Source organism: Scylla paramamosain, chromosome 23, assembly GCF_035594125.1.
Source record: "Scylla paramamosain isolate STU-SP2022 chromosome 23, ASM3559412v1, whole genome shotgun sequence".
Lineage (NCBI taxonomy): Eukaryota > Metazoa > Arthropoda > Malacostraca > Decapoda > Portunidae > Scylla > Scylla paramamosain.
Window position 1 is genome coordinate 10,712,355 of NC_087173.1, and position 25,631 is coordinate 10,737,985.

Here is a 25,631-nt window from a genome sequence, read left to right on the forward strand (position 1 = left end):
CACCAAGAACAGATATATTAGGTTAGGTTTGGTTAGACAGCCTAACTTAACCTAATCTAACCCGTCCTAACTCAAACCATGAGTATCTTCTGTTAAGTTGTATTAAGCGAGATGAAAGTAACAACTCGATCAATCTTAAACTCACTCCAAGAAAAGTTGTTAGCTTATGTTAGATTAGACAATCTAACTTAATCTAATCCAACCTCTCATAGTTCACCCCAAGAACAGCTGTTAGATTAGGTTACGTTAGAATAGGTTAAGTTAGGATTTATTAACCTATCCTAGCCTAACCCATCCTAAAGATTTCAGGATGTTAGGTCAGGTGAAGTTAAGCCAGCTACGATTTAGTCACCTAACTTGACCTAACTTAACCCGTCCAAAAACTCAAGAGAAAGGTTAAGATAGGTTAAGCTAGATTAGATAGAATAATCTAAATCAACGTAACCTAACCTAACTAAATCCATCCTAAGACACCTAGGGAACAGTTACAATAAGCTAAGTTGGATTAGATTTAATAACCTAACCTAACCCAAGAAAAGGTTAAGCTAGATAAGATTCAATGACTTAACCTAATCTGCCCTGCCCTTCTCTAACCAAGCTTAACGAGGCACGAGGGGCTGAGGTTCACGTGGGCGGCGGAAGGTCCCCGGACAAGTCAGCAAGACGCAGCTAAGAGACCAAAGCGAGGCGCACCTGAGTGAGGAGCGACAGTCCAGGTAAAGAATGTGTGTGGAGACAGAACACAAATCATCGCTTAGAGAACACCCTCCTACACCTCCTCCTGCTCCTCCTCCTCCTCCTCTTAAAATGACTCCCTCCTTCTCCTCCTCCTGCTCCTCCTCCTCCTCCACCAGCTGGGGTGTTGTTACTAGTGTAGCTCGTGAACCGGCCATGATCCTGCCTGATGAAGAACTGCTGCTGAGGCCTGAAGACTCGCCATTCTGTTGGTTCCTGGAGCCAGGCGACGTCACCTGGGGGTTAGTGAGGCTGTTAGTGGAGTTACTGAGGTCGTTAGTGGCGTTAGAGGTAGTGTCGCTGGTGTTGGAGGGAGTATGGTGGTGGTGGTGGTGAGGGTGGTGGACAAGAAGCTGAGGTGTGGTAACAAGGTCCGTGGGTGGTTACAGTAGTTGTGTCATAGGTGGAGGAAGACAGATGGTGAGGCAGCAGTGGTCAGTGGTGACGGAGGTGTCAGGTATCGGCAGAGGTGACAGTGGTCACGGAAGTGAGGGAGATGATGGTAAGTGGCGGATGACAGAGATGATGGTGGTGGCGGGTGACAGAAGTGACGGTGGTCACAGTGGTGACAGAGGTGATACTTGTGACAGATGACGCGTGTGGAAGTGGTCACATAGTGACAGAGGTTACACAAGTGATGGAACTGGTAGTGGTGACAGGGATGACAGTGACAGTGACAACAGTGGTGATAGAGTGACAAAGTGACAGTGACAACAGTGGTGATAGAGTGACAAGTGACAGCGGTGAAAGGTGACAGAGGTCACGTGTGACAGAAGTGTCTGCGGAGATAGATGTTAAAGAGATGACAGAGGCTGTGGGTGACGGAGGGGAAGAGTGTCTCTGTAGGCAGTCTGTAGTAGTAGTAGTAGTAGTAGTAGTAGTAGCAGTAGTAGTAGCAGTGGTGGTGGTGGTGGTGGTGGTGGTGAGAGTGGTGTAAGCACGGCAGGAGTGGTGCTGGTAGTAGTGGTGACACATGGTCCAGCGGTACCAATAACCACTTTACAACTGAGGCACTACCAACCTACTGGGCTACAGATAAAAGCCAATGTAGTAATAACAAGATACAGCAGACTAATACAGTACTTTTAAGCTACAGAAACTACTATGGGTTAGTATGCTACACGGGGCCCCTCTCTCTGCCTTCCTTACAGTGACCCAGTGAATCAAGACACAACATTCCCTGACTCTTAATGATCACAGACTGCAACGTGAACTATAAACACACACGGACATTATGTGACAGCTCGGAACACTTCAAATCCTTCACTATAAGACCATCATTGAACAGAGAGAAGTAGTGATCCAAAAAATAATAAGAAACAAACACACTTATCTAAAGCTTAAGGGGAAGTGGAGAGTGCGAGTGAGAGAGACAGAGATGAGGAGGAGGAGCAGGAGGACTAGTGGAGGTGAACACAGGTAAGGGGGAGGCGAGTGGCATACCTGAGGGTACCCCGTTGCAGAGCCCCGCCCACTCCGCCGTGACCAGCGCCCAGTCCCCCTCGTGAGTCTTGATGACCATCCCTCGCTCGCCGCGCCGCGGGTTGAGGGAGATGGTCCTGAAGTTGTGGGAACCCTGCGAGGAAAGGCGCGGTGAGAGGCGACAAGAGTGGCAGGGAGACAGAGGGATGGTCATGGAAGGATGGTACGGTTTGGGGGATAAAAGAACAAGAGGGAGGGAAAAAGGGAGGAAAGGATGGTTGTGAAAGTGGTAGAAGCCAGAGGAGTGGTTATCTTAAGGCCTGACAACACCAGTAAGCAATGTTTGGGTTACAGTCTGGTTACATTCTGGAAACATTTTGGAAACAGTTTGTAAACAGTGTTAAATTTGAAGGGTTTGCAAATAGATTGGAAACGATTTGCAAACAGTGTTAACATTTTGGAAACAGTCTGGAAACTGAGTTAATCAGAAAAAGTTTACAAACTGTGTTAACAGCCTGGAAGCAGTTTGCAAACAGTTTGAAAACAGTGTTAACAGTTCGGAAACAGTTTGCAAACTTCGTTTTCAGGCAATGTTTTCTGGTGTGGACAAGCTTTTAGAGTGATCTTTGCTTCCATCCTAGTTATGAAGTAAAAAGTAAAGCACCACAAGAGTATGAGCTGCACGTAACACTCATGAAGCAGAGATGGTTTCGTGAGGTGCTAGAAGATGGGCTGGGCGGTGCAAAGTCACCAGACACACCAGAACAGCCGCCGCATTATCACATGTCTGGGTGCAATTTTTCGATTCTTCCTGACAGTCTCCAGTGCAGAGGCCCCCAGACTCTTTGGCTGCGACACCAAGTACAATCCTGGCCTGAACTGGCGACTCTAAATGCTTGTACTAGTGTTAACTATCAGAAATTTTATGAGACTCTGGACTGAGGCAATAAAAAGTCTGGAAAAAAATGGTCACTGAAGGTGCCAGTCCCCAAAGAGTAGCCAAATTAATGAAGACTGACGAACAAATGGCAAAACTCAATGGAAATGAAAGCGGAAGACTACGAAACTTGTGGCACTGACTGTATAAAGATCTAAAGGACTGTTAATCATCCCTTTCATTTCACGGATAAAAGAACACAAGCCGATGAAGCTTGGAGGTAAATTCACGGGACTGTAAACTCATCCTGTTCACTCTGTGGATAACAAGACACGAAAACACACGGACGTAGGCTGCTGAAGCTTGAATACACACATCAGGCTGACAAGACGAGAGTGAGTTAATGCATGGAAGCAAACACGCAATTCTGGAACTCTTACCTTCCTGGTGCAAGAATTCACGGGATACATTAACATTTTTTTCCCCATGATCTTTTGAAAATTCACGCGTCACTAAACAATATTTTATTTTATTTATTTATTTTTTTTTTTTTATGTAGGAGGTACACTGACCATGGGCAACAAAAATCCGAAAAAAAAAAAATGCCCACTGAAATGCCAGTCCCATAAAAGGGTCCAAAGCGGTAGTAAAAAAATGAAGGATAAGTGTCTTGAAACCTCCCTCTTGAAGTAATTCAAGTCACAGAAAGTGGAAATACAGAAGCAGGCAGGGAGTTCCAGAGTTTACTAGAGAAAGGGATGAATGATTGAGAATACTGGTTAACTCTTGCGTTAGAGAGGTGGACAGAATAGGGGTGAGAGAAAGAAGAGTCTTGTGCAGCGAGGCCGCGGGAGGAGGGGAGGCATGCAGTTAGCAAGATCAGAAGAGCAGTTAGCATGAAAATAGCGGTAGAAGACAGCTAGAGATGCAACATTGCGGCGATGAGAGAGGCGCTGAAGACAGTCAGTTAGAGGAGAGGAGTTGATGGGACGAAAAGCTTTTGATTCCACATTGTCTAGAAGAGCAGTATGAGTGGAACCCCTCCAGACATGTGAAGCATACTCCATACATGGACGGATAAGGCCCTTGTACAGAGTTAGCAGCTGGGGGGATGAGAAAAACTGGCGGAGACGTCTCAGAACGCCTATATCACTAAACAGTATATTTCTTTTAGTACAGGCTGCTTTATTCAGTGCCACAATACAGTATGGGAGTGATGGCGAGGTTTGTGATAAGGGACGGGAAAAATTATCCCATCTCGTGAGGGATAAGACTTGCCTGCATTCAAGAAACGTTTCGCTCCCTCCCCGCGACTATTTTCAAAGGCCACAGAGATCATTAGCCTGATTCTCAATGAGTGTTTCTCCTGCTCAATATGTGGAAATCTTGTTGATCTGTCGCTAGAACAGTAAAAACACCTTCAATGACTGGAGTAACTTCAACCAAAGCCCTCTGAAAGTAGTGGAGGTGCGGCGCAGAAGCGTTTCAGAATATGTACTGTAGGGTGGTGGTGGTGGTGGTGGTGGTGGTGGAAGGGAGGAAGAGAAAAGGGAAAGGGAAAGGGAAAGAGAAAGGATAGGAAGGATATAAAACAAAGAAAAAGAGAAAGATAGCAAACAAGAGAATAAGAAGAGGAAAATAGAGAACAAACAAACAAATAAGAAAATAAAAAAAGAAAAGAAAAATAGAAAAGGAAAGAAGGAAGCATGAAAAGGAAGTTAGAAGAGGAAGGAAGAGGAGGAAAGAAGGAAAAGAAGGAAGAAGAAAAAAGGCGCGAAAGAAGGAAGGAAAGAAGAAAAGCAAGAAAGGAAGGAATAAAAATGGAAATTAAGGAGGCAAAGAGAGAAAAAAAGAGGAAGAAGAGATACGAACGAGACAACTGAGAAAAGAGATAAAAAAAAGAAGCAAGGGAAGAGGAAAGAAACACCCAAAAACATGAAATCAGGAAAAAAAAGAGAAAAAAACAAACAAACAAACAAGAAGAAAGAGAAGAGTGAGAAGGAGATACAAAGGAAGAAGTAAGAGTAGAGTGAAGGAATGAAGGAAGGCGTAAGAAGTAACATAGAGATAAAAAAAACAGAAAAAAGGCTGAAAATTAGAAAAAAAAGTAAAGAAGAAATAAACCAAAAAAAAAAAAAGAAAGACGAAAAGACAAGGAAGACATTATTGGGAAGGAGATGCGGAGGAGGAAGTGAGAGCATGAAGAAATGAAGGAAGGAGAAGGAAGGATTAACAAGTGTGAGTAGGGTGAAGAAAAGAAGGAATGCGAAAGAAAGAGGAATAACAAGTGATGAGTGAAGGGATGAAGGAATGAAAGAAGGAGGTGGAACAAGTGTGTGTAGGGTGAAGGAGTGAGGGAAAGAAGGAGGGAGTAGCAACAAAAGAGCTGGGAAACAAGCTGATACACGCTGAAATACGTTGGGGACACGATAGGGAGCACTGGGGGCCACATAATGAGGCCGGGAGGAGGAGGAGGAGGAGGAGGAGGAGGAGGAGTGGAGGGAGGAGGAGGAGGAGGAGGAGATAGAAGTAATGGTCTCTTAAGTCATTAGTGGTGTTCAGGTGAGTTGTCAAGTGTATGGGGTCATTATCTCTCTCTCTCTCTCTCTCTCTCTCTCTCTCTCTCTCTCTCTCTCTCTCTCTCTCTCTCTCTCTCTCTCTCTCTCTCTCTCTCTCTCTCTCTCTCTCTCTCTCTCTCTCTCTCTCTCTCTCTCTGCCCTTTTGATTAACGTTGCTAATTAAGTTCTTAGAGATTCTGTAAGAGGGTGGTGGTGTAGTGGTGGTGGTGATGGTGGTGGTGGTGTAGTAGTAATAGTAGTTGTTGTTTTTGTTGTTGTTGTTGATGTAGTGGTAGTACATAGTAGTAGTAGTAGTAGTAGTAGTAACATCAACATTATTATTATTATTATTATTATTATTATTATTATTATTATTATTATTATTATTATTATTAGTAGTAGTAGTAGTAGTAGTAGTAGTAGTAGTAGTAGTAGTAGTAGTAGTAGTAGTAGTAGTAGTAGTAGTAGTAGTAGTAGTAGTAGTAGTAGTAGTAGTAGTAGTAGTAGCAGCAGCAGCAGCAGCAGCAGCAGCAGCAGCAGCAGCAGCAGCAGCAGCAGCAGCAGCAGCAGCAGCAGCAGCAGCAGCAGCAGCAGTAATAATAGTAATAGCAGTAGTAATAGTAGCAGTAGTAGCAGTAATCAAGAAAACACCAATATGAAATAAACAACAAACAGAAAGATAACAAATCCAAACACACTCAAGAAAGGACTCGTAACAACAGAAAGAGGAGCAAGAACAGGTGTGGAGAGCGACAGATGTGGGGTGGCAGCAGGTACGAGGGGGAGCAGGTGTGGCCGTGACTGAAGCGGGGAGGCGTTGAAAGAGCTTGTACAATGGAGGAGGAGGAGGAGGAGGAGGAGGAGGAGGAGGAGGAGGAGGAGGAAGAGAAGGAACAACAACAAAGAACACAAAGGAAAAAAAAGCATCAGAACTTTAAGACTCAACAAGACAACGTATACTAGTAATGACATGATGACCCAAAGGCGAGGCGGAGGATACTGAGGCGAAACTGAGCAATGAAGATGAGGAAAAGGAGGAGGACAGAGATGAGGAGGATAACCTAACCAGAACGATAACGAGAATTCGGGCCTTGAGGAAGAGAAGGAGAAGGGGGAGGAGGAGGAGGAAGAGGAGGAGAAGAATCATGGGGGTTAGGAGGAGGAGGAGGAGGAGGAGGATCAGAAGGGTGACAAGAAGAGGTAGATGCAGGAAGATGAAGTCCAGGAGTCAAGGCCACCACCTCGTTGGAGTAGGCGAGGTCCTGCGGCGTGGGCACTGTATTGTTGTCCACGGTATGCGAGACGGCGACCAGGTGCCTTCCACTCGAGCTCTCCGCGTACAAGTGCACCGCGGAGTGGAGGAGGGTGCGGGAATGGTACACCTCCACCTCCAGAACCTGAGGGCGGTGCGGCCACGTCTCGTTCACTATCCTGCAGAAGGGGACGAAGGAGTGAGTGAGTGAGTGAGGATTGCGGAAGTTAGTGAGTTGAGTCAGTGATTGTGTGGGTGACTAGTGCAGGGAGTGGGAGAGTTGAGTGCATATGGGAGTGGAGGAAGGATGGGAGGGGTGAGTGAGTGAGTGAGTGAATGTGTGGGTGATTGAATGATTTAGTGAGTGGGTAAGTAATTGAGTGAGTGAGTGAAGAAAGAAGGAAGGAAGGAAGGAAGGAAGGAAGGAAGCGAGTGAGTGAGTGAGTGAGTGAGTGAGTGAGTGAGTGAGTGAGTGAGTGAGCGAGAGGGGAAGGGAGGGAGTGAGAGAGTGGGTGAGTGTTTACTATGTGTATATTGGACTGAGTCAAGCTCGTGTGTTCCGTCCTTTAATGAAGAGAGAGAGAGAGAGAGAGAGAGAGAGAGAGAGAGAGAGAGAGAGAGAGAGAGAGAGAGAGAGAGAGAGAGAGAGAGAGAGAGAGAGAGAGAGAGAGAGAGAGAGAGAGAGAGAGAATAAAAAAGAAAACTTAGCTTTTTATTATAAAAATTCAAGGTTTCCTCCGTTCCTTTTGATATAGATAAATAAGTTTATAAAAGCAGCAACAACAACAACAAAAACAACAACAACAACTACTATTACTACAACAATCACGACAACCACCACCACTATAACAACAACAACAACAACTCAACTCTCTCTATCTCTAAAAAATTCTTCCTCAAAACGACAAAACGAGAAAGAAAAGTAAGAAAAAACATTGCTAACTTTATTTTCCTTCTATTTTCCCTTCCTTGCATGTAATCCTCGCTGAAAATTCCCCTTTAAAATTAGCAAGTTATTTTACGGTACTGCAAGCGCTTGTTAGTTAGTTAGTGCAGTGATGGGCGGTTAGAAATGGTGGCTGGAGAGGGGGTGGTTAGGAATGACGTGGAACAATATTACTTTGATGTTGCTTCGCTTGTTACGAGATGAATTTTTGATCTCATGACGTTAAGTAAGAGATGTGGCGTAAGTTTGGTTGCCTTTGTGCTTTCCCGCCGCCTTGTTGTTGTTGTTGTTGTTGTTGTTGTTTCTTCTTTCCTGCATTGTAGTTCTTCCTTTTTTTGTATTTGTTTATATTTTGATGTTTTTTTTTTCGTACTATTACTTCTGTTACTACTGCTGTTGTTCCGTTTCTGCTTCTGCTACTACTACTACAATTCCTACTTTCCCTTTTTTTTTTTCTCCTCGTTCAAAACTTCCTCTTCCTCCTCCTCGTCTTCCTTCTCTTTTCGTCCATTATCGTTACTACTACTACTACTACTACTACTACTACTACTACTACTACTCCTAAAGTAATTAACATTAACACGAACAATAACACATCGCATTAAATTAAGCCTGCAATTAACACACGAACAGACAAACCTAACAAAATGAAATGTCAAAATGTACCATAATGAGAGAGAGAGAGAGAGAGAGAGAGAGAGAGAGAGAGAGAGAGAGAGAGAGAGAGAGAGAGAGAGAGAGAGAGAGAGAGAGAGAGAGAGAGAGAGAGAGAGAGAGAGAGAGAGAGAGAGAGAGAGAGAGAGACCATAACACACAAGCTAACTCATTCCATAACACAAACAAAAATAATAATAATAAAGAAAAAACGAACATGAAAATACGTCGTTATACAGAACATACATACAAACAAACGTTCATTAGCCCCAGCACCACTAAAATATAATTAATAGCTTAACTGAATGAAGGAGGGTGAAGGAAGGGTGTAGGGGTGAAGGAATGGGTGTAGGGGAGTAAGGGTGAAGGAGGGAAAGAAGGTATGGTGTAAAAGTGTTGGGGTGAAGGAAGGAAGGATTGGCTGTAGGGGTGGAGAGGTGAAGGAAGTGAAGGAGAGATGAAGGAAGGCTGGAGGGGTGAAGTAAATGTGAAAGAGGGATGTAAAGGTGAAGGAAGGGTGTTGGAAGAAGAAGGGATTAAGGAGAGGTGTGGTGATGAAGGAAAGGGTGTAAGGAAAGGTGTGGTGGTGAGGGAAGAGGTGTAGGAGGATGTGTGTGTGTGTGTGTGTGTGTGTGTGTGTGTGTGTGTGTGTGTGTGTGTGTGTGTGTGTGTGTGAAATAATAACTATACTTCACTACACTTTTGCTACACCCTCTCTGTATTCATTACTCACTCGCTACACCCTGTCTAAACACACTTCACTTTTCCCACACCCTGTCTACAGATGCATAATTTTTGGTACACCCTGTAGGTACACTTAATTTTTGCTACACTGTGTCTATAGATACGCTTAATTTTTGGTAAAACCTGTCTAGATTCACTTCATTTTTTTTTTTATATATTCTGCTACATCGCGCTCTGTAATTCTCTCTCTCTCTCTCTCTCTCTCTCTCTCTCTCTCTCTCTCTCTCTCTCTCTCTCTCTCTCTCTCTCTCCCTCATTCTTTTTCTATTCTTTCTCAGTCCTTTCTTTCTCTAAACTTCTTATTTCCTTTCCCTCCCAAACATTCCTTTCTTTGTCTTCTCACTCTTTTCTTCGGCTCTTCTGTCCCTAAAACGCCTTATTCTTTACTTTCTTTCCTAAAATTCCTTTCCTCTTTTCGTTTTTCTCCGTCACTTCCTTAATTTTCTACCCTTCAAACGCATTATCTTCCTATTCTTCCTCTAATTTCGCGGCTTTCTTTTCCCTGAATCCAATAACTCACTTTCCCTGTCTTAAAATTCCTTCCTGCATCATTCTTTATCATTCTCTCTCTCCCCGTAACCCCTCTCCACTTTTCCGTCACTATAAAATCCTTATTTTCTTCCATTTCTCGTTCTTGAACCCAGATGGCGTCTCTCTGATTCCATTCCTTCCTAGTCTCCCTCCCGGTAACTCCAACCTTTCCCTTACTAAAATTCTTTCTCCTACACCATTCTTTCTTTCTCTTCCCTCAACTGGCGCCACTCTGGCTCTCCTCTTTCGTCTTATCCTTCTCCTTACTTTCTCTTACTTGAAACTAGAAGGCGCCTTTCTAGTCCCATTCTTTCTCAGTCCCTACCATCTCTTCCTTACCCAAAATCCCTCTCTCTTTCCTCCCTCTCTTATTCTTTGAAACCAGATGGCGTCTTTCTCAACCCATTTCTTCCTAGCCCGCCTCCCAGTAACACACGTCTTTCCTTTACCAAAATTCCTTCTCCTCCATTTCTCATTTTTTCAACCAGATGGCGACTTTTTGAACCCATTTCTTCCTAGCCTCTCTCCCAGTAACTCCCATATTTCCTTAACTAAAAATCCTTCTACTATATTCTTTCTTTCTCTCTAAACTGGCGCCAGCGTGCTCCTCCTCCTCCTCTTCTTCTTAATCCTCCTACCCCTCCTCCTCTTCCTCCTCCGTCTGGCAGCGGCGGTGAGGAATCGTAACTTGTCCCAAAACTATCGTACACTTTTGCCTTCACCACTAAACCGTAAGAAGAGAAAGAGAGGAGAAGGAAAGTAGGGCGCGACCGAACCGTTCCGGACAGTAAAAGAAAACGGTTATTTTTCCCCGAACGATTAATACCATTCGATATTCCCTCTTAAGACTGCCGCCAGATGCCGCGGCTGTTATTTATGTTAGAGGGGGTTGGTACTAATGCTCGCTCTCTCTCTCTCTCTCTCTCTCTCTCTCTCTGAATGGTTAGAAGAAAGAGGTTTAGGTCTGCAAGGGGCATGGAATGTGATACAGTGCAGTAGTAGTAGTAGTAGTAGTAGTAGTAGTAGTAGTAGTAGTAGTAGTAGTAGTAGTAGTAGTAGTAGCGGTTGATGGATGAAGGAGTGGCAACAAATATTGGTAGTAATAGTATAACTGCTGCTGCTGTTGTTGCTGTTGGGTGGTGGTGGTGGTTGTGGTAGTAGGGCAGGCAGCAACCGTGGTAATGATAGTGATGGTAGTGATACCTGTAGTGGTGATAGTGTAAGTGGTGGTGTTGGTAGTAGTAGTAGTAGTAGTAGCGGTGGTGGTGGTGGTGCTGGTGTCCTGATTTCTTAAAATAATTGCCATAGGTCCGAAGTTTTGATTGACAAGCTAGGGCAGGAGGAGGAGGAGGAGGAGGAGGAGGAGGAGGAGGAGGAGGAGGAGGAGGAGGAGGATAAAGAAAAAGAGGACGGAGAGAAGATGATAAGGGGATGAAGAAAGACAGAAGGAAGGAATTAACAAAAGGAAGGAAAAAGAGAAAGCAAGAAAGGAATGATAAAAAGATAGAAGAGGATAAAGGAAGAGTGAAGGAAAGAGGCCAAGCGATGATGAAATGCAGGGCAGGAAGGAAGAAAAGAAGAAGGAAAAAGAAGAAGAGACAAGATAAAAGAGATGTGAAGGAGGAATTGAGAACAAGAAAAAAAAGGGAGAAAGAAGGGAAAGGATGGAGAGAGGAGATAATAAAAACGAGCAAGGGAAGGAGGAAGGAAGGAAAGAGGAAGGGAGAGAAAAAAGAAGGAAAAGGAAGAGGAATAGGTGAAGAGGAAGGAAGGAGGGAAGGAAGGAATGATGACAGGAAGCAAGGAAAGAAAAAGAAGGAGACAGGAAAGAATAAAAATATGCACTACCCCCCTCCTCTCTCTCTCTCTCTCTCTCTCTCTCTCTCTCTCTCTCTCTCTCTCTCTCTCTCTCTCCCTCTCTCTCTTTTATCACTATGTACGTTTGGCAAAGCTCCGACATCTTTCAACAATATATTGAGAGAGAGAGAGAGAGAGAGAGAGAGAGAGAGAGAGAGAGAGAGAGAGAGAGAGAGAGAGAGAGAGAGAGAGAGAGAGAGAGAGAGAGAGAGAGAGAGATTTGCTTGAGATAATCCGGGACTTCTGTAGGAGGAGGAGGAGGAGGAGGAGGAGGAGGAGGAGGAGGAGGAGGAGGAGGAGGAGGAGGAGGAGGAGGAGGAGGAAGGAAGAGGAAGACGGATACTTCTTATCTCAGCCCGAGACCACCCACACACACACACACACACACACACACACACACACACACACACACACACACACACACACACACACAAGCAAAAAACGTTCCTAGCTTAAAGAAAACGTTTCCATGACCTTGAAGAAATAAAACGTTAATAACAAGAACATACACAAAACAGGAATGAAAAAATATAATACGACGGAGAGCAACCAAAACTCTCTCTCTCTCTCTCTCTCTCTCTCTCTCTCTCTCTCTCTCTCTCTCTCTCTCTCTCTCTCTCTCTCTCTCTCTCATTACATTGTCCTTAAGAGATAAATTTAATACGCGCTCATCTTCCTATCAAGTCTGCTCAGTCCCGAGAGAGAGAGAGAGAGAGAGAGAGAGAGAGAGAGAGAGAGAGAGAGAGAGAGAGAGAGAGAGAGAGAGAGAGAGAGAGAGAGAGAGAGAGAGAGAATGGCATGGTTTCCTGGCTGTAACTTTTTAATGTGCAGAAAATAATAATAAAAAGGAAAAATGTAAAGTGAAAATAAAGATAAAAAAGAGGAGGAACGCAACTAACTCTCTCTCTCTCTCTCTCTCTCTCTCTCTCTCTCTCTCTCTCTCTCTCTCTCTCTCTCTCTCTCTCTCTCTCTCTGTCAATCCATTTTCTTCTTTCCTTAAATTTTCTTCTCTTCACAATTCAGTTACTTCAATCTCATCGCTTATTGGTCAATGGACCCCAGAATTGTGACGTCCTGGCCTAGCTAAGCTTCCTGATTGGCTCCTGCCAGTTGTCGGACCCTTGCGAGCCTCCCATTGGCTGGCTAACTAGTGACGTCATCCAGTACGTGAACCCTCATTGGTGAATTAGAATCAGGCGTGGACTCTGATAAATAAAGGGGTGGAGAGAGAGAGAGAGAGAGAGAGAGAGAGAGAGAGAGAGAGAGAGAGAGAGAGAGAGAGAGAGAGAGAGAGAGAGAGAGAGAGAGAGAGAGAGAGAGAGAGAGAGAGAAAGTTACATCATTGGTGGGTTGTGGTGACCGCTTCTCTAATTGGAGGTGTGTGTGTGTGTGTGTGTGTGTGTGTGTGTGTGTGTGTGTGTGTGTGTGTGTGTGTGTGTGTGTGTGTGTGTGTAATAAAAACTAAAAACCCTTGTAATATTCCTCTTAAGTCAAATAATACAAAAAAGTGCTAAAGGAGAAAAAGAGACACACACACACACACACACACACACACACCAAAAAATAAAAAAAAATAAAGCTACACAAGAAAAAAAAACACCAAGAGAAAGAAATGCCCTCACAAAACAAAACAAAACAAAACAAAAATATAACTAAATAAATAAAAAAATACAACTGAACCCTCAAATAATAAAAAAAACCTTTATAAACTCAGAAAAACATCACAACACCTAAACAAAAACACAATCAGATAACAAACAACAGTGGTCAAGTCAAACCTGTGCGTTGCCATCTCAGCCTTGTAGATGTCCGCGTTGTCACCAGGAGAGACGAGGTTGGGCACAATGCCGTAGAGGGAGCGCACGGTGGCTGGGTCAACGGCTGTGGGTCTGAATGGGCCTGTGAGCACTGCCATGGTGGTGTAGTGATGAGCCTGCACCACGCGAATGCCGAATGTGAGCTCCACCCGGATGTCCCGCTCGATAAATGTCTGTGGGAGGCGAGACAGGTGGTGAGGGTGTGTGTGTGTGTGTGTGTGTGTGTGTGTGTGTGTGTGTGTGTGTGTGTGTGTGTGTGTGTGTGTGTGTGTGTGTGTGTGTGTGTGTGTGTGTGTGTGAGGTGTGAGGTGGTGTGTGTGAGGTGGTGTGTGTGAGGTGGTGTGTGTGAGGTGGTGTGTGTGAGGTGGTGTGGCTGTCGCATCTGTTAACTCAATTCTTCTTTCTATATCCGTTTTTTGAAGATTACTGCCAGGTGATGATTTGGCCACGTAGTAAGAAGAGAAGACCAAGAGCCGATTAAAGGAGCCTGGAGAAAAGCAATTGAAGGAGGGGCGGAATTGCGGCAGACCTGCAAAGGATGAGAGGCACAGAGGAAGATGCAAGGGACAGAAACAACTGGAGGAGACTCGTGCATGGCGCCGACCGCTCCTTCTAGGGTAGTGGTTCTCAACATTTTCTAAGTTCCTACACCATTCCGGGAGCCTTTGAGAAGTTCATGTACCCTCACGCCCAGGTTAATTATATAATTAGAAAAAATCACGTTTTTCTCTATTTTGAGACTGAAAACATATAAATATTAGGTCTCTATTGTAAACAGAAATTAGTTACTCGGTCATTAATAATTGTTGCTGTTGCTGAATGTATAATGAAACAACGCCACATCTTAAACCGCGAGCTGTGTCTGAGTGTCATTTACTAATATAATTAACTTTCTAATACTTTAACCTCAACTGAAATAAATTTCTTCGGTGACACACAATATTGTTCCTAGCACATCTTTTCCTGCTGTGCACTTCTGTACACACTGGCCGTGTCATGCACATGTTACATGACACAATTTTCTTCTTAAAACATCTTTCCCTCCTGTGAACCCTTAAACATACTGGCCATGCCATGCACCTCATCATGCACCACATTATTTCCAGGTATCCTTGAAAACATTCATGCACCCTGTGGTGCACCACGCACCCAGGCTGACTATCACTGCTCTAGGGAAACAAAGAAAGAAGACTACGTGTGACGCACGTCTGTAAGGGAGTCAAGGGAGGGGGTGAGTGTTAGGTGTTGTGTCTGTCATGTCTGTCTCAATATGACTGTTTTTATGACCACTACACGAGGCGTGGCAAGTGTCTGTGAGGGAGACGTGGGTGGAGGTGAGTGTTGGGTGTTGTGTGTATCCTGAACTTTCACTTCATTCTCTCTCTCTCTCTCTCTCTCTCTCTCTCTCTCTCTCTCTCTCTCTCTCTCTCTCTCGAGAGAGAGAGAGAGAGAGAGAGAGAGAGAGAGAGAGAGAGAGAGAGAGAGAGAGAGAGAGAGAGAGAGAGAGAGAGAGAGAGAGAGAGAGAGAGAGAGAGAGAGAGAAATAGTTATACACGTGCTGAATGTATAATGAAAAAAATATATATATATATATATATATATATATATATATATATATATATATATATATATATATATATATATATATATATATATATATATATATATATGTATATGTATAAAGAATCGCTACTTGGTGGTGAGGAGAGGAAGTTACTGCTGTTGCTGGTACTGCTACTACAAATAACAAGACAGTACACTTAAATTATGACCAACGCCATCACAACCACCACCACCACCATCACCATTAATAAATCATCCCCACCATTATTACTCTCTACCACCACCACCACCACCACCACCACCACCACAACGACCTCCCCCCATCCCCTGCCACCAGCACCTCCCCATCCTCAACAAACTTAATGGCCGGATTACCAGATTAATAACTTCAATATTCCAGGCCTTGATGGGACAATATTGTTGGTGAAGGAGTGGGAGGAGGGAAGGAAGCTGGGGAAGAGAGGAGGAGGGAGGGGCTGTGGTGGGGATGCGAGGTGGGTGTTGAAGGGGTGGAAGTTGGGACTGGGCTGGGGAGGGATGGGGGGCGGGGACGGGGATGGGATTGGGAGAACTTGATCTATCCATCATTCTATCAATCAGTATATCAATCCATCTATTTATTTCATCTCATTTTTTATCACAGTCATTTAAAAACAAAGCACAAAACAACAGTTTTTTTCCACTCATTTTTTTCCCCTACCCAATTTTTTTTATTTTTTTTTCTCTCCTTCTAAAATTATTTCCCCTCCTAATCATAATGTTACTTTTCTCATGAGATCCCTTCTGGGTAAAAATCATACTAAGCAGCATCGAGTAATTTTTTTCCTATTTTCCCTATTTTCCGCTTTTCCTCCAGGGCAAGAAACCAACTATTTTTTCCCTATTCACAAATTTTCGCTGTTTCCTTCAGAGCAGCGAAATATCATCAAGTATTTTTCTTTTTTTCTTATTTTTTATTTCTTTCCTTCAGGGCAAGAATGTAACCGACTATTTTCCCTTTTTTTCCTGTTTTTCGCTGTGTGATATCCTTTTTCCTTCAGGGCAAGCAAGTAACATAGACTATTTTCCATTTTTTCCTACTTTTCGCTGACTTAACATTTCCCCCTGTTGGTTTTGCAAGGTTGGCGGCTATTGGCTCATCAGGTGGCCAATCAGCACGTCCCAAAGGTGTCAGTTTAGCGGTGTCATCCAATCAGACGACGGAGGGCCTCTCTCTCTCTCTCTCTCTCTCTCTCTCTCTCTCTCTCTCTCTCTCTCTCTCTCTCTCTCTCTCTCTCTCTCTCTCTCTCTCTCTCTCTCTCTCACTCTGACATTTATTACAAGTATTTGTCATCTCTCTCTCTCTCTCTCTCTCTCTCTCTCTCTCTCTCTCTCTCTCTCTCTCTCTCTCTCTCTCTCTGCCATTTATTACAAGTATTTTTCATATCTATCATCATATTGTCAATAATCTGCAATAACTCTCTCTCTCTCTCTCTCTCTCTCTCTCTCTCTCTCTCTCTCTCTCTCTCTCTCTCTCTCTCTCTCTCTCTCTCTCATCTAATAAGAGTAATTCTCAAATTTATCATCACTTTGTCAATAATCTGACATTCATCTCTCTCTCTCTCTCTCTCTCTCTCTCTCTCTCTCTCTCTCTCTCTCTCTGGTGAAACAAGCAATCACTCTTGAAATAAAATGAATAAAAGCTCTAGCTGAGAGAGAGAGAGAGAGAGAGAGAGAGAGAGAGAGAGAGAGAGAGAGAGAGAGAGAGAGAGAGAGAGAAAGTTTTATGTGCCGCACTACCGCTCTTTGTGTGTGCGTGTGATATTTAGTCTCTCTCTCTCTCTCTCTCTCTCTCTCTCTCTCTCTCTCTCTCTCTCTCTCTCTCTTGTTTAGTACGTGTGAAATGTTGATGAGTGCGGGAAACTGAGAAAGAGAGAGAGAGAGAGAGAGAGAGAGAGAGAGAGAGAGAGAGAGAGAGAGAGAGAGAGAGAGAGAGAGAGAGAGAGAGAGAGAGAGAGAGAGAGAGAGAGAGAGAGAGATATATATATATATATATATATATATATATATATATATATATATATATATATATATATATATATATATATATATATATATGACAGCTGAGAGAAAACGGAACCTATAATTGTGCAAAGAAAACGAGAACCAGGGAGAGGAAGTGGCGGAGGAAGAGAGAAACTGTCTTTTGTGGCGTTAACTCGCTCCTCAGATGTGAGAGAGAGAGAGAGAGAGAGAGAGAGAGAGAGAGAGAGAGAGAGAGAGAGAGAGAGAGAGAGAGAGAGAGAGAGAGAGAGGGGGAAGAGACAGAGAGAGAGAGAGAGAGAGAGAGAGAGAGAGAGAGAGAGAGAGAGAGAGAGAGAGAGAGAGAGAGAGAGAGAGAGAGAGAGAGAGAGAGAGAGAGAGACGGGGCAAAATGAATTAGGTAAAATCAACAACTCTTTCTGTGTGTGTGTGTGTGTGTGTGTGTGTGTGTGTGTGTGTGTGTGTGTGTGTGTGTGTGTTGCCTTATCTGTCCCCAGCAGCCAGCCAGCCAGCCATCACACACTCCAGCGAAAGTTTCCACGCTTCCGTCACTTTATTTACCATCCTCTGCAGCCAAAACAAAGGGCGGCAAGATTAGACGGCGATGTGAAGGAAGGAAGGAAAGAAGGAGAGAAAGAAGGAGGGAAGGAAGGGAGGGAGGGGAAGGAGCGAGGGAGGGAGGGTAGGCGGGAGGGAAGGGAGGGAGGGAGCGAGGGAGGGAGGGTAGGCAGGAAGGAAGGGTGAAAGAAGAGGACATAAGGAGGTAAGGAAAATAGAACGAAAAGAAGGAAGGAAGGAAGGGAAAGGAAAGGAAGCAAAAGGAAATGAAGGAAATGAAAGACAGAAGGAAAGAAGGATAGGAAAGGAGGGACGGAAGGAAGGGAAAGGATAAAGGAAGATGCTGCAGAGAGAGAGAGAGAGAGAGAGAGAGAGAGAGAGAGAGAGAGAGAGAGAGAGAGAGAGAGAGAGAGAGAGAATTTTATGTGTCGCACTACCGCTCTTTGTGTGTGTGTGTGTGTGTGTGTGTGTGTGTGTGTGTGTGTGTGTGTGATATCTCTCTCTCTCTCTCTCTCTCTCTCTCTCTCTCTCTCTCTCTCTCTCTCTCTGTTTCCTGCACCCATCAACATTCCACACGTACGAGAGAGAGAGAGAGAGAGAGAGAGAGAGAGAGAGAGAGAGAGAGAGAGAGAGAGAGAGAGAGAGAGAGAGAGAGAGAGAGAGAGATAAAAGTGACAGCTGAGAGAAAACGGAACATAGAATTGTGCAACGAAAACGATAATCAGGAAGAGGAGGAAGAGGAGGAGGAAGAGTGAAACTGTCTTTTGTGGCGTATTTTGTGGCGTTAACTCGCTCGGCAGATGAGAGAGAGAGAGAGAGAGAGAGAGAGAGAGAGAGAGAGAGAGAGAGAGAGAGAGAGAGAGAGAGGCAGGCACGTCCGTTTGTTTTCCTTCGCCGTGTTATTCTGGCAGAGGAATTTTCACTCTCAAAACAACATACATTTCTGAGCCGCTCCCTCGCCAACACCACACACCACGAAGTGTTCCAACTGCTTCCTCTCTCTCTCTCTCTCTCTCTCTCTCTCTCTCTCTCTCTCTCTCTCTCTCTCTCTCTCTCTCTCTCTCCCTTTCCTCCCCTCTCTCTTTTCCTCTCTATCCTCCTATTCTCTTTTTTTCCACTCCCTTCTATTTCCCCTCTCTCTCCCTTCCCTTTCTGTTCCTTCACCGTTTAACGCTCGCTTCCTTCCCTCACTTAGTCCTCACTTCCATCGTTTATTTCTCGTCTAATTCTCTCTCTCTCTCTCTCTCTCTCTCTCTCTCTCTCTCTCTCACCAAGACCTCATCTTCACCAGCGTCTCTCTACACGTCAGCCACGCAGCACACGCGTCAGCACTGCACCATTTCTGCCTCGACTACTTGCTGACGATGGAGGGTGTCAGTCAAAGGGCGCGGTTGGCCGGGGCGCAGGAAGTAGGTTAGGGAAGATGTGAGGTTATCAGGGGAGTGACGGGCAGGGATTACTCCTATCTGAGCCAGGGATGAATGGGAGGAAATGTATCACTCACTCACTAGCTGGGGGTAAAATGTGTCAGTTTCAGGAAGGGCTGCCACGTGTCGGGGTATCGCTGAGGAAATGTGCGATGATGCAGTGTGTGTGTGTGTGTGTGTGTGTGTGTGTGTGTGTGTGTGTGTGTGTGTGTGTGTGTGTGTGTGTGTGTGTGTGTGTGTGTGTGTGTGTGTGTGTGTGTGTGTGTGTGTGTGTGTGTGTGTCTCATGTAAGAGGGGTCACTGGCCAAGAGCAGCAAAAAATTCGAAAAAAAAGATAAGAAGCCAACTTAAGTGCAAGTCCCTAAAGCAAAGTCAAAAACAGTCATCCATATCGGAGGATAAGTGTCTTGAAACCTTCCTCTTGCAAGCATTCAAGTCACAGGAAGGAGAAAATACAGAAGTTGGCAGGGAGTTCCAGTGTACCAGTCTCAACAATTACTTTATCATATATATATATATATATATATATATATATATATATATATATATATATATATATATATATATATATATATATATATATATATATATATATATATATTTATTTCGTATATTCATCCCACATGTACCATGGCCAGCCAATCCTTTCTCCACTTCTCAAGGGATTTTCATACCTTCTTCCAGTCCTTAGGGATAACACCTGCGTACATATGTTGTCTTCCCTCCTGGTCATTCTCCTACTTTCTCTACCTCAAGGGGACTTCACACCCACTTCCAGTCCTTAGGGATAACACCTGCGCTCGTTCCCTTTCTCTGCCTCTCAAGGAAATTTCTCTCCCACTTCCAGTCCTTGGCTCAGACAAATACAACCTACATGTAGCATCATCAGATCAGTTCGAGTTCAGTCCCATTCAGAGACACAGTCAGTCAGTCACTCAGTCACGAGCAGTCAGCCTTGGTCTTTCATTCAGTTCCGCTCAATCACAGTCAGCCGTGAGAGACGCTGCTCAGTTATAAATCATATCACTTGAGAGAGAGAGAGAGAGAGAGAGAGAGAGAGAGAGAGAGAGAGAGAGAGAGAGAGAGAGAGAGAGAGAGAGAGAGAGAGAGAGAGAGAGAGAGAGAGAGAGAGAGAGAGAGAGAGAGAGAGAGAGAGAGAGAGAGAGAGAGAGAGAGAGAGAGAGAGAGAGAGAGAGAGAGAGAGAGAGAGAGAGAGAGTACAATCTCACATTACAACCATCTCGAATCCAGTGTGTACAAATCCGTCACCCATTAAATCAAGAACTCTCGTCATGTCTTTTATTTGCACATCACATAACAAGTTAACTCCCCACGACCTCCAAGCTACCGGAATCACCGCCTCACTCCGGTTCTCCCCGCTACCAACACTCCAAGCATCTTCATCGACTGGGCAAGTAACAAGAATCATCAGTCAGCTCCAGAACAACATGGGTGACAAATCAATTCAGAAACACTGGGTGGCGCACACATCTAAAACAGTAGTGACAAAATCGATACAGTGGCACAGACAACACTAGAGCTTATCAGAGAAAGGGATGAATGAATGAGACTACTGTTTAATTCTTCCATTAGAGAGCTCCTCCCCACCCGCCCAAAAACACCAGTGAGGTAGAACAAGTAAAGGAACAAGATGATAACAAAAGAAGGCTCCTCCCCGCCCATTCAAGCATTACCAGTGATTCAGAACAAGTAAAGGAACAGAACAGAACAAAAGAAAATTTCTCCCCACCCACTCAGATAGGAAGAATTAGTAAAGAGACAGGATAACACAGAAGAAGACTCCTCCCCACCCATCCAAGCATCACCAAGGAAGTAGAAGAAGTAGGAACATAAGATAGAACAGAAGAAGGCTCCTCCCCACCCATTCAAGCATTACCAAATAGGCAGAACAAGTATAGAGACAGAATAGGACAGAAGAAGGCACCTCTCCACCCACACAAAATTAAATCTCCAGTGAGGTACAAGAGGGAGCGTATCTATTGCTCATTAGGAAGAGAAGAGGATAGGGAGGAGAGAGGGAGAAGAGACGGAGAGGAGAGGGAAAGGAAGGGGGAGGAGAGGGAGAGGAAACTGCAATATGATCCCCTTATCTCCTCCTCCCTCCCTCACCTATTCCTCCTCTTCCTCCCATTTCCTTATTAATCTTTCCTCCTCCATTTCCACTCTCCCTCTCTCCATTTACTCTCCCTTCACTCTCCACTTCCTTCTCTCATCTTCTCCTCCACTTCCTCCTTTCCTTTACCAATCTTTCCACCATTTCCTATCTCTCTTCATTCTCACTCCACCATCTCCTTTCTTCCTCTTTACGTTATCCTTTCTTTGGTCTATGATGGCGCGCGTGTGTGTGTGTGTGTGTGTGTGTGTGTGTGTGTGTGTGTGTGTGTGTGTGTGTGTGTGTGTGTGTGTGTGTGTGTGTGTGTGTGTGTGTGTGTGTGTGTGTGTGTGTGTGTTCATACGGAAAACAGGTGTTGTGTGTGTGTGGTCTCTCTCTCTCTCTCTCTCTCTCTCTCTCTCTCTCTCTCTCTCTCTCTCTCTCTCTCTCTCTCTCTCTCTCTCTCTCTCACAAAAAAAAAAAAGAAGAGAAAACAATCTTACACTTAAAAAAAGGAGAAGAAGAAAAAAATAATGAATTCCAGAAGAAAACATTCATTTGAGATTAAGTTTGAAAAAAGGTAATTGTTTCAAGCTAATGACTTGTACCCTTCCTTCCTTCCCTGTCTCTCTTCCTTCTTCCTTCCTCTCTTTTTCTCCTTTCCTTCCTTCTTTCCTTACCTGCCTGTGTTACTCCTCCCTTCCTCCCTTTCCTGCCTTTCCTCCCTCTTCCCTTCTTTCCTTCCCTGCCTTTTTCTTACTTCCTTTCCCTCTTTCTTCTCATGCCTCTCTTTCTTTTCTTCTTTTTCCTCTCCTTTTTCCATTTTTCTGCCAATCTTTCATCTTCCCTCTTTGCTTCCTCTCTTCTCTCTTCCTTCTTCGTTTCTTCCCTTTTCTCCTTCTCTAGACAACCATTCCTTCATTCGTTTCCTTCCTTTTTCTCTTCCTTGTCTTACTCCTTCCGTTTTCTCCCTCCATCTTTCTTCTCCCTGCCTTCTGCCTTCCTCTTTTTCTTTGTCTTCCTTTTATTCTGGTTTTCATCTCTCTCTCTCTCTCTCTCTCTCTCTCTCTCTCTCTCTCTCTCTCTCTCTCTCTCTCTCTCTCTCTCTCTCTCTCTCTCATATATATATTATATTATATATTATACGTTATCTTCTCTCCATCTCTCCTCTTCCTCCTTTACCTCTTCTTTTGTGTCCTTCCATCCCCCTCTTCCCTCTCTTCTTCATTCATCTCTCCCATCTATTCTTTATCATGTCATCTTCCTCTTCTTTTCCCTACTGCTTTTATTGTGTATCTCATTCTTCCCTTTCCTTCTTTCTCCTCCTCCTTCTTTTCTTCTTCCTCTCCTGCTTCTCCTCCTTCTCTTCCATTATTCGTCCCACGCCTCTTTGTCCTTCATTCAGTTCCTTATTCTTCTCTCCTCCTCCTCCTCCTCCTCCTCCGACCGTTCGCATTCTTCCTCTTTCAACTTTCGTGAAAATTAATGAAAATGAAAAGACAGAAAGGATGGAAAGGCAAAGGAATGCAAAGGAAAGGAAGACGATGGGAAGATGCAGCGAAGTAGAGGAAAACAAAATAAAATAAAAGAAGAAAATAAGAAGGAAAATATAAAAGGAAAATAATAATAGGGCCAGAAATAAGAAATAAGAAAAGAGAAAGGAAGAAGGAAATAATGAGGGAAAGAAAGAGAGGGAAAGAAAAAAAGAAACAAAGAATGAAAAAAGAAAGACAGAATATACACACAAACACGAGAGGAAAACAAGAGAAAGAAAGAAAATACATAAAAAGTATAAGAAAGGAAAAATGAGAGAGAGAGAGAGAGAGAGAGAGAGAGAGAGAGAGAGAGAGAGAGAGAGAGAGAGAGAGAGAGAGAGAGAGAGAGAGAGATTCTAAGCATTGTGGGTAACTTATGCCCTAACTCCTCTTCTTCTTCTTCTTCTTCTTCTTCTTCTTCTCCTTCTTCTTCTTCCTCCTCCTCTTACCCCTCTTTCACTACAAGACGAAAAAAAAATGTCGAAAGTGAAGTTCCATTATTATTATTATTATTATTATTATTATTATTATTATTATTATTATTATTATTATTATTTATTTATTTATCTTTATCATCATCATCATTATTATTATTATTAATTTTCATCATTATTATTCGCGCATTTTCCATCGAATTACTCTTTTCATCTTTGCTTCTCGTTCTTTTGTTTTAATTTCTCTTAATCTAGGAAGTTATCACGTGTTTCCCTTCCTCCCTTTGTCTGGAAAATGAAATGAGGAAGATGAGACAAGAGGCGAAGGCAAGACAAAATAAAGATAATTAAAATGATAAGAATACGGTAAAAAAGAAGTTCCCACAAAAAAACAAGTTATCATGTTTCCTTTTCTCCTTTTTTGTCTGGAAAATGAAATGAGGAAGATGAGACGAAAAGCGAAGGGAAAGCAGAATAAAAATAAATGAAATAATACCTAGAGAACGGTCGAATCAACAAGAACAAGGACAAGAATAAGATCAACAACTGCAACAGAAACAACAACAACAACAACAACAACAACAACAACAACAACAAAACAATACCACGTTTTCTCCATTTTGATATAAAAAAGGATTAAAAGAAAAGAAACAGACATGAAAGACGAAACAGAAAAGAGAGAGAAGACAGAATAAAGATAGTTGAAATAACACAAGAAGACAGTAAAACCAACAGCCTGGAAAAAAAAAAAAATAGAGTTGATATTTCTATTTGGAAAATAATGAAAGAAAACTGACATGCGAAAGGCGAGACAAAAATGAAAGAAGAGAAAAATATAACTTAAAACGAGATAAGAAAACTTGAAAACAAAAGCGAAACGACTTTCTTTTTAATCTAAAAAAAATGTAAATGACGAGAGGAAAAGGGAGGAAAGAGTAAATGAAAATTTAAAGAAGACGTAAATTAATTAATAACAGAAGACAAACAAAAGCAAAACATTATCATGAGTTTTAATCTCACATCATAATCCAGAAAAAAAAAAATAGCCAGAATGTATTGATCGGCACGAGATGGTAAAACAAAGAATGAGTGAAAAAAAATTGATAACATAATAAAAAAGAGAAAAAAGTCAAGTTAAAACAAAAGACATGTTTACACGTGTTTCCTGAGGAGTGTTATGAGTGTTTGTGTGTTTTTCTATTTTCTATTTTTTCATCTTTTTTTGCACCGTGGGTCATCTTTTTGCTGAGAACGTCACCACACACACACACAGACACACACACACACACACACACACACACACACACATAGTTTTCTTTCATGCTCCTTTTAATCTGGGAGAAAACGAGAACTGTGTGTGTGTGTGTGTGTGTGTGTGTGTGTGTGTGTGTGTGTGTGTGTGTGTGTGTGTGTGTGTGTGTGTGTGTGTGTGTGTGGAGTGTATCAGAATTTAATCTTTTTATTTCATTTTATTTATTTATGTTTTTTTTTGTCAGTCAACATTCTTCCTTTGTAAAAATGTTTTCGTTTAACGTGTATGATTTTTGTAGATAATAAAAAATGATGCAGAGGCGCCCGAACGCTTTTTTTTTTTTTTTTTTTGGATGGATGTTTGTCTGAATGTTTTGATGGCGAGAATGCTATATTTGAAAGTTCCTGTTATTGTTGTTGTGGTTATTGTTGTTGTTATTTTGTTTGGTGTACGTGACAGTACTAATAATGACGGTGCATATGGCAACATCTGCATGAACAACAACAATAACAACGACAACATCAACAACTGCATGAACAATTACAACAACAACGACAACAACAACTGCATCAACATTAACAACAACAACAACTACAAGCACAACAATAAAGATGATGATGACAACAACAAAATATTTATATACGTCCTTCCCTTCACAATTTTTACCACCACCAGCACCACTAACAACAACAACAACAACAACAACAACAACAACAACAACAGCAACAACAACAACAACAACAACAAAATCCATTCATACTTTTATCGTTTTTTTTTTTTACTTTCCCAGACGATTCTTACCAACAACAAATTTCTATATATATATTTTTCTCAACAACAACAATAACAACAACAATAAACAACAACAACAACAAATATCTTTCTCCCTCTCCCCCCACCCCCTCTCTCTCTCTCTCTCTCTCTCTCTCTCTCTCTCTCTCTCTCTCTCTCTCTCTCTCTCTCTCTCTCTATATATATATACTACCTTTTCTTTTCCTCTTTTCTCTCCATTACCAAAATACACACACACACACACACACACACACACACACACACACACACACACACACACACACACACACACACACACACACACACACACACACACACACACACACACACACAGAGCTGAAACCACCGAGGGCGAATATCACGAACAATTTTTCATTCCCTCTTTTTATAGTTATTTTTCAACCATTTTGGCGTGTCAGTTTACATTCTGACGCACTAGTAATACCACGGTCACTTCCCCTCCCGTGTGTGTGTGTGTGTGTATGTGTGTGTTTCTGCCTGTCTGTCTGTCTGTCTGTGTGTTTTGATTACTAAATTGGATC

At 43.0% G+C, this 25,631-nt stretch overlaps 1 protein-coding gene across 1 annotated transcript in view; it reads right to left on the reverse strand.

Annotated features, from left to right (window-relative positions):
• Positions 1-25,631, reverse strand: part of LOC135112160 (uncharacterized) — a 90,163-nt gene that overhangs the window by 8,482 nt on the left and 56,050 nt on the right. Inside the window, exons 10-12 of the mRNA XM_064026238.1 lie at positions 13,355-13,566; positions 6,834-7,023; positions 2,179-2,311 (exon numbers count right to left, since the gene is read on the reverse strand). Of these exons, the coding sequence (XP_063882308.1) occupies positions 2,179-2,311; positions 6,834-7,023; positions 13,355-13,566 (535 nt within the window). The remainder of the gene's footprint in view (positions 1-2,178; positions 2,312-6,833; positions 7,024-13,354; positions 13,567-25,631) is intronic.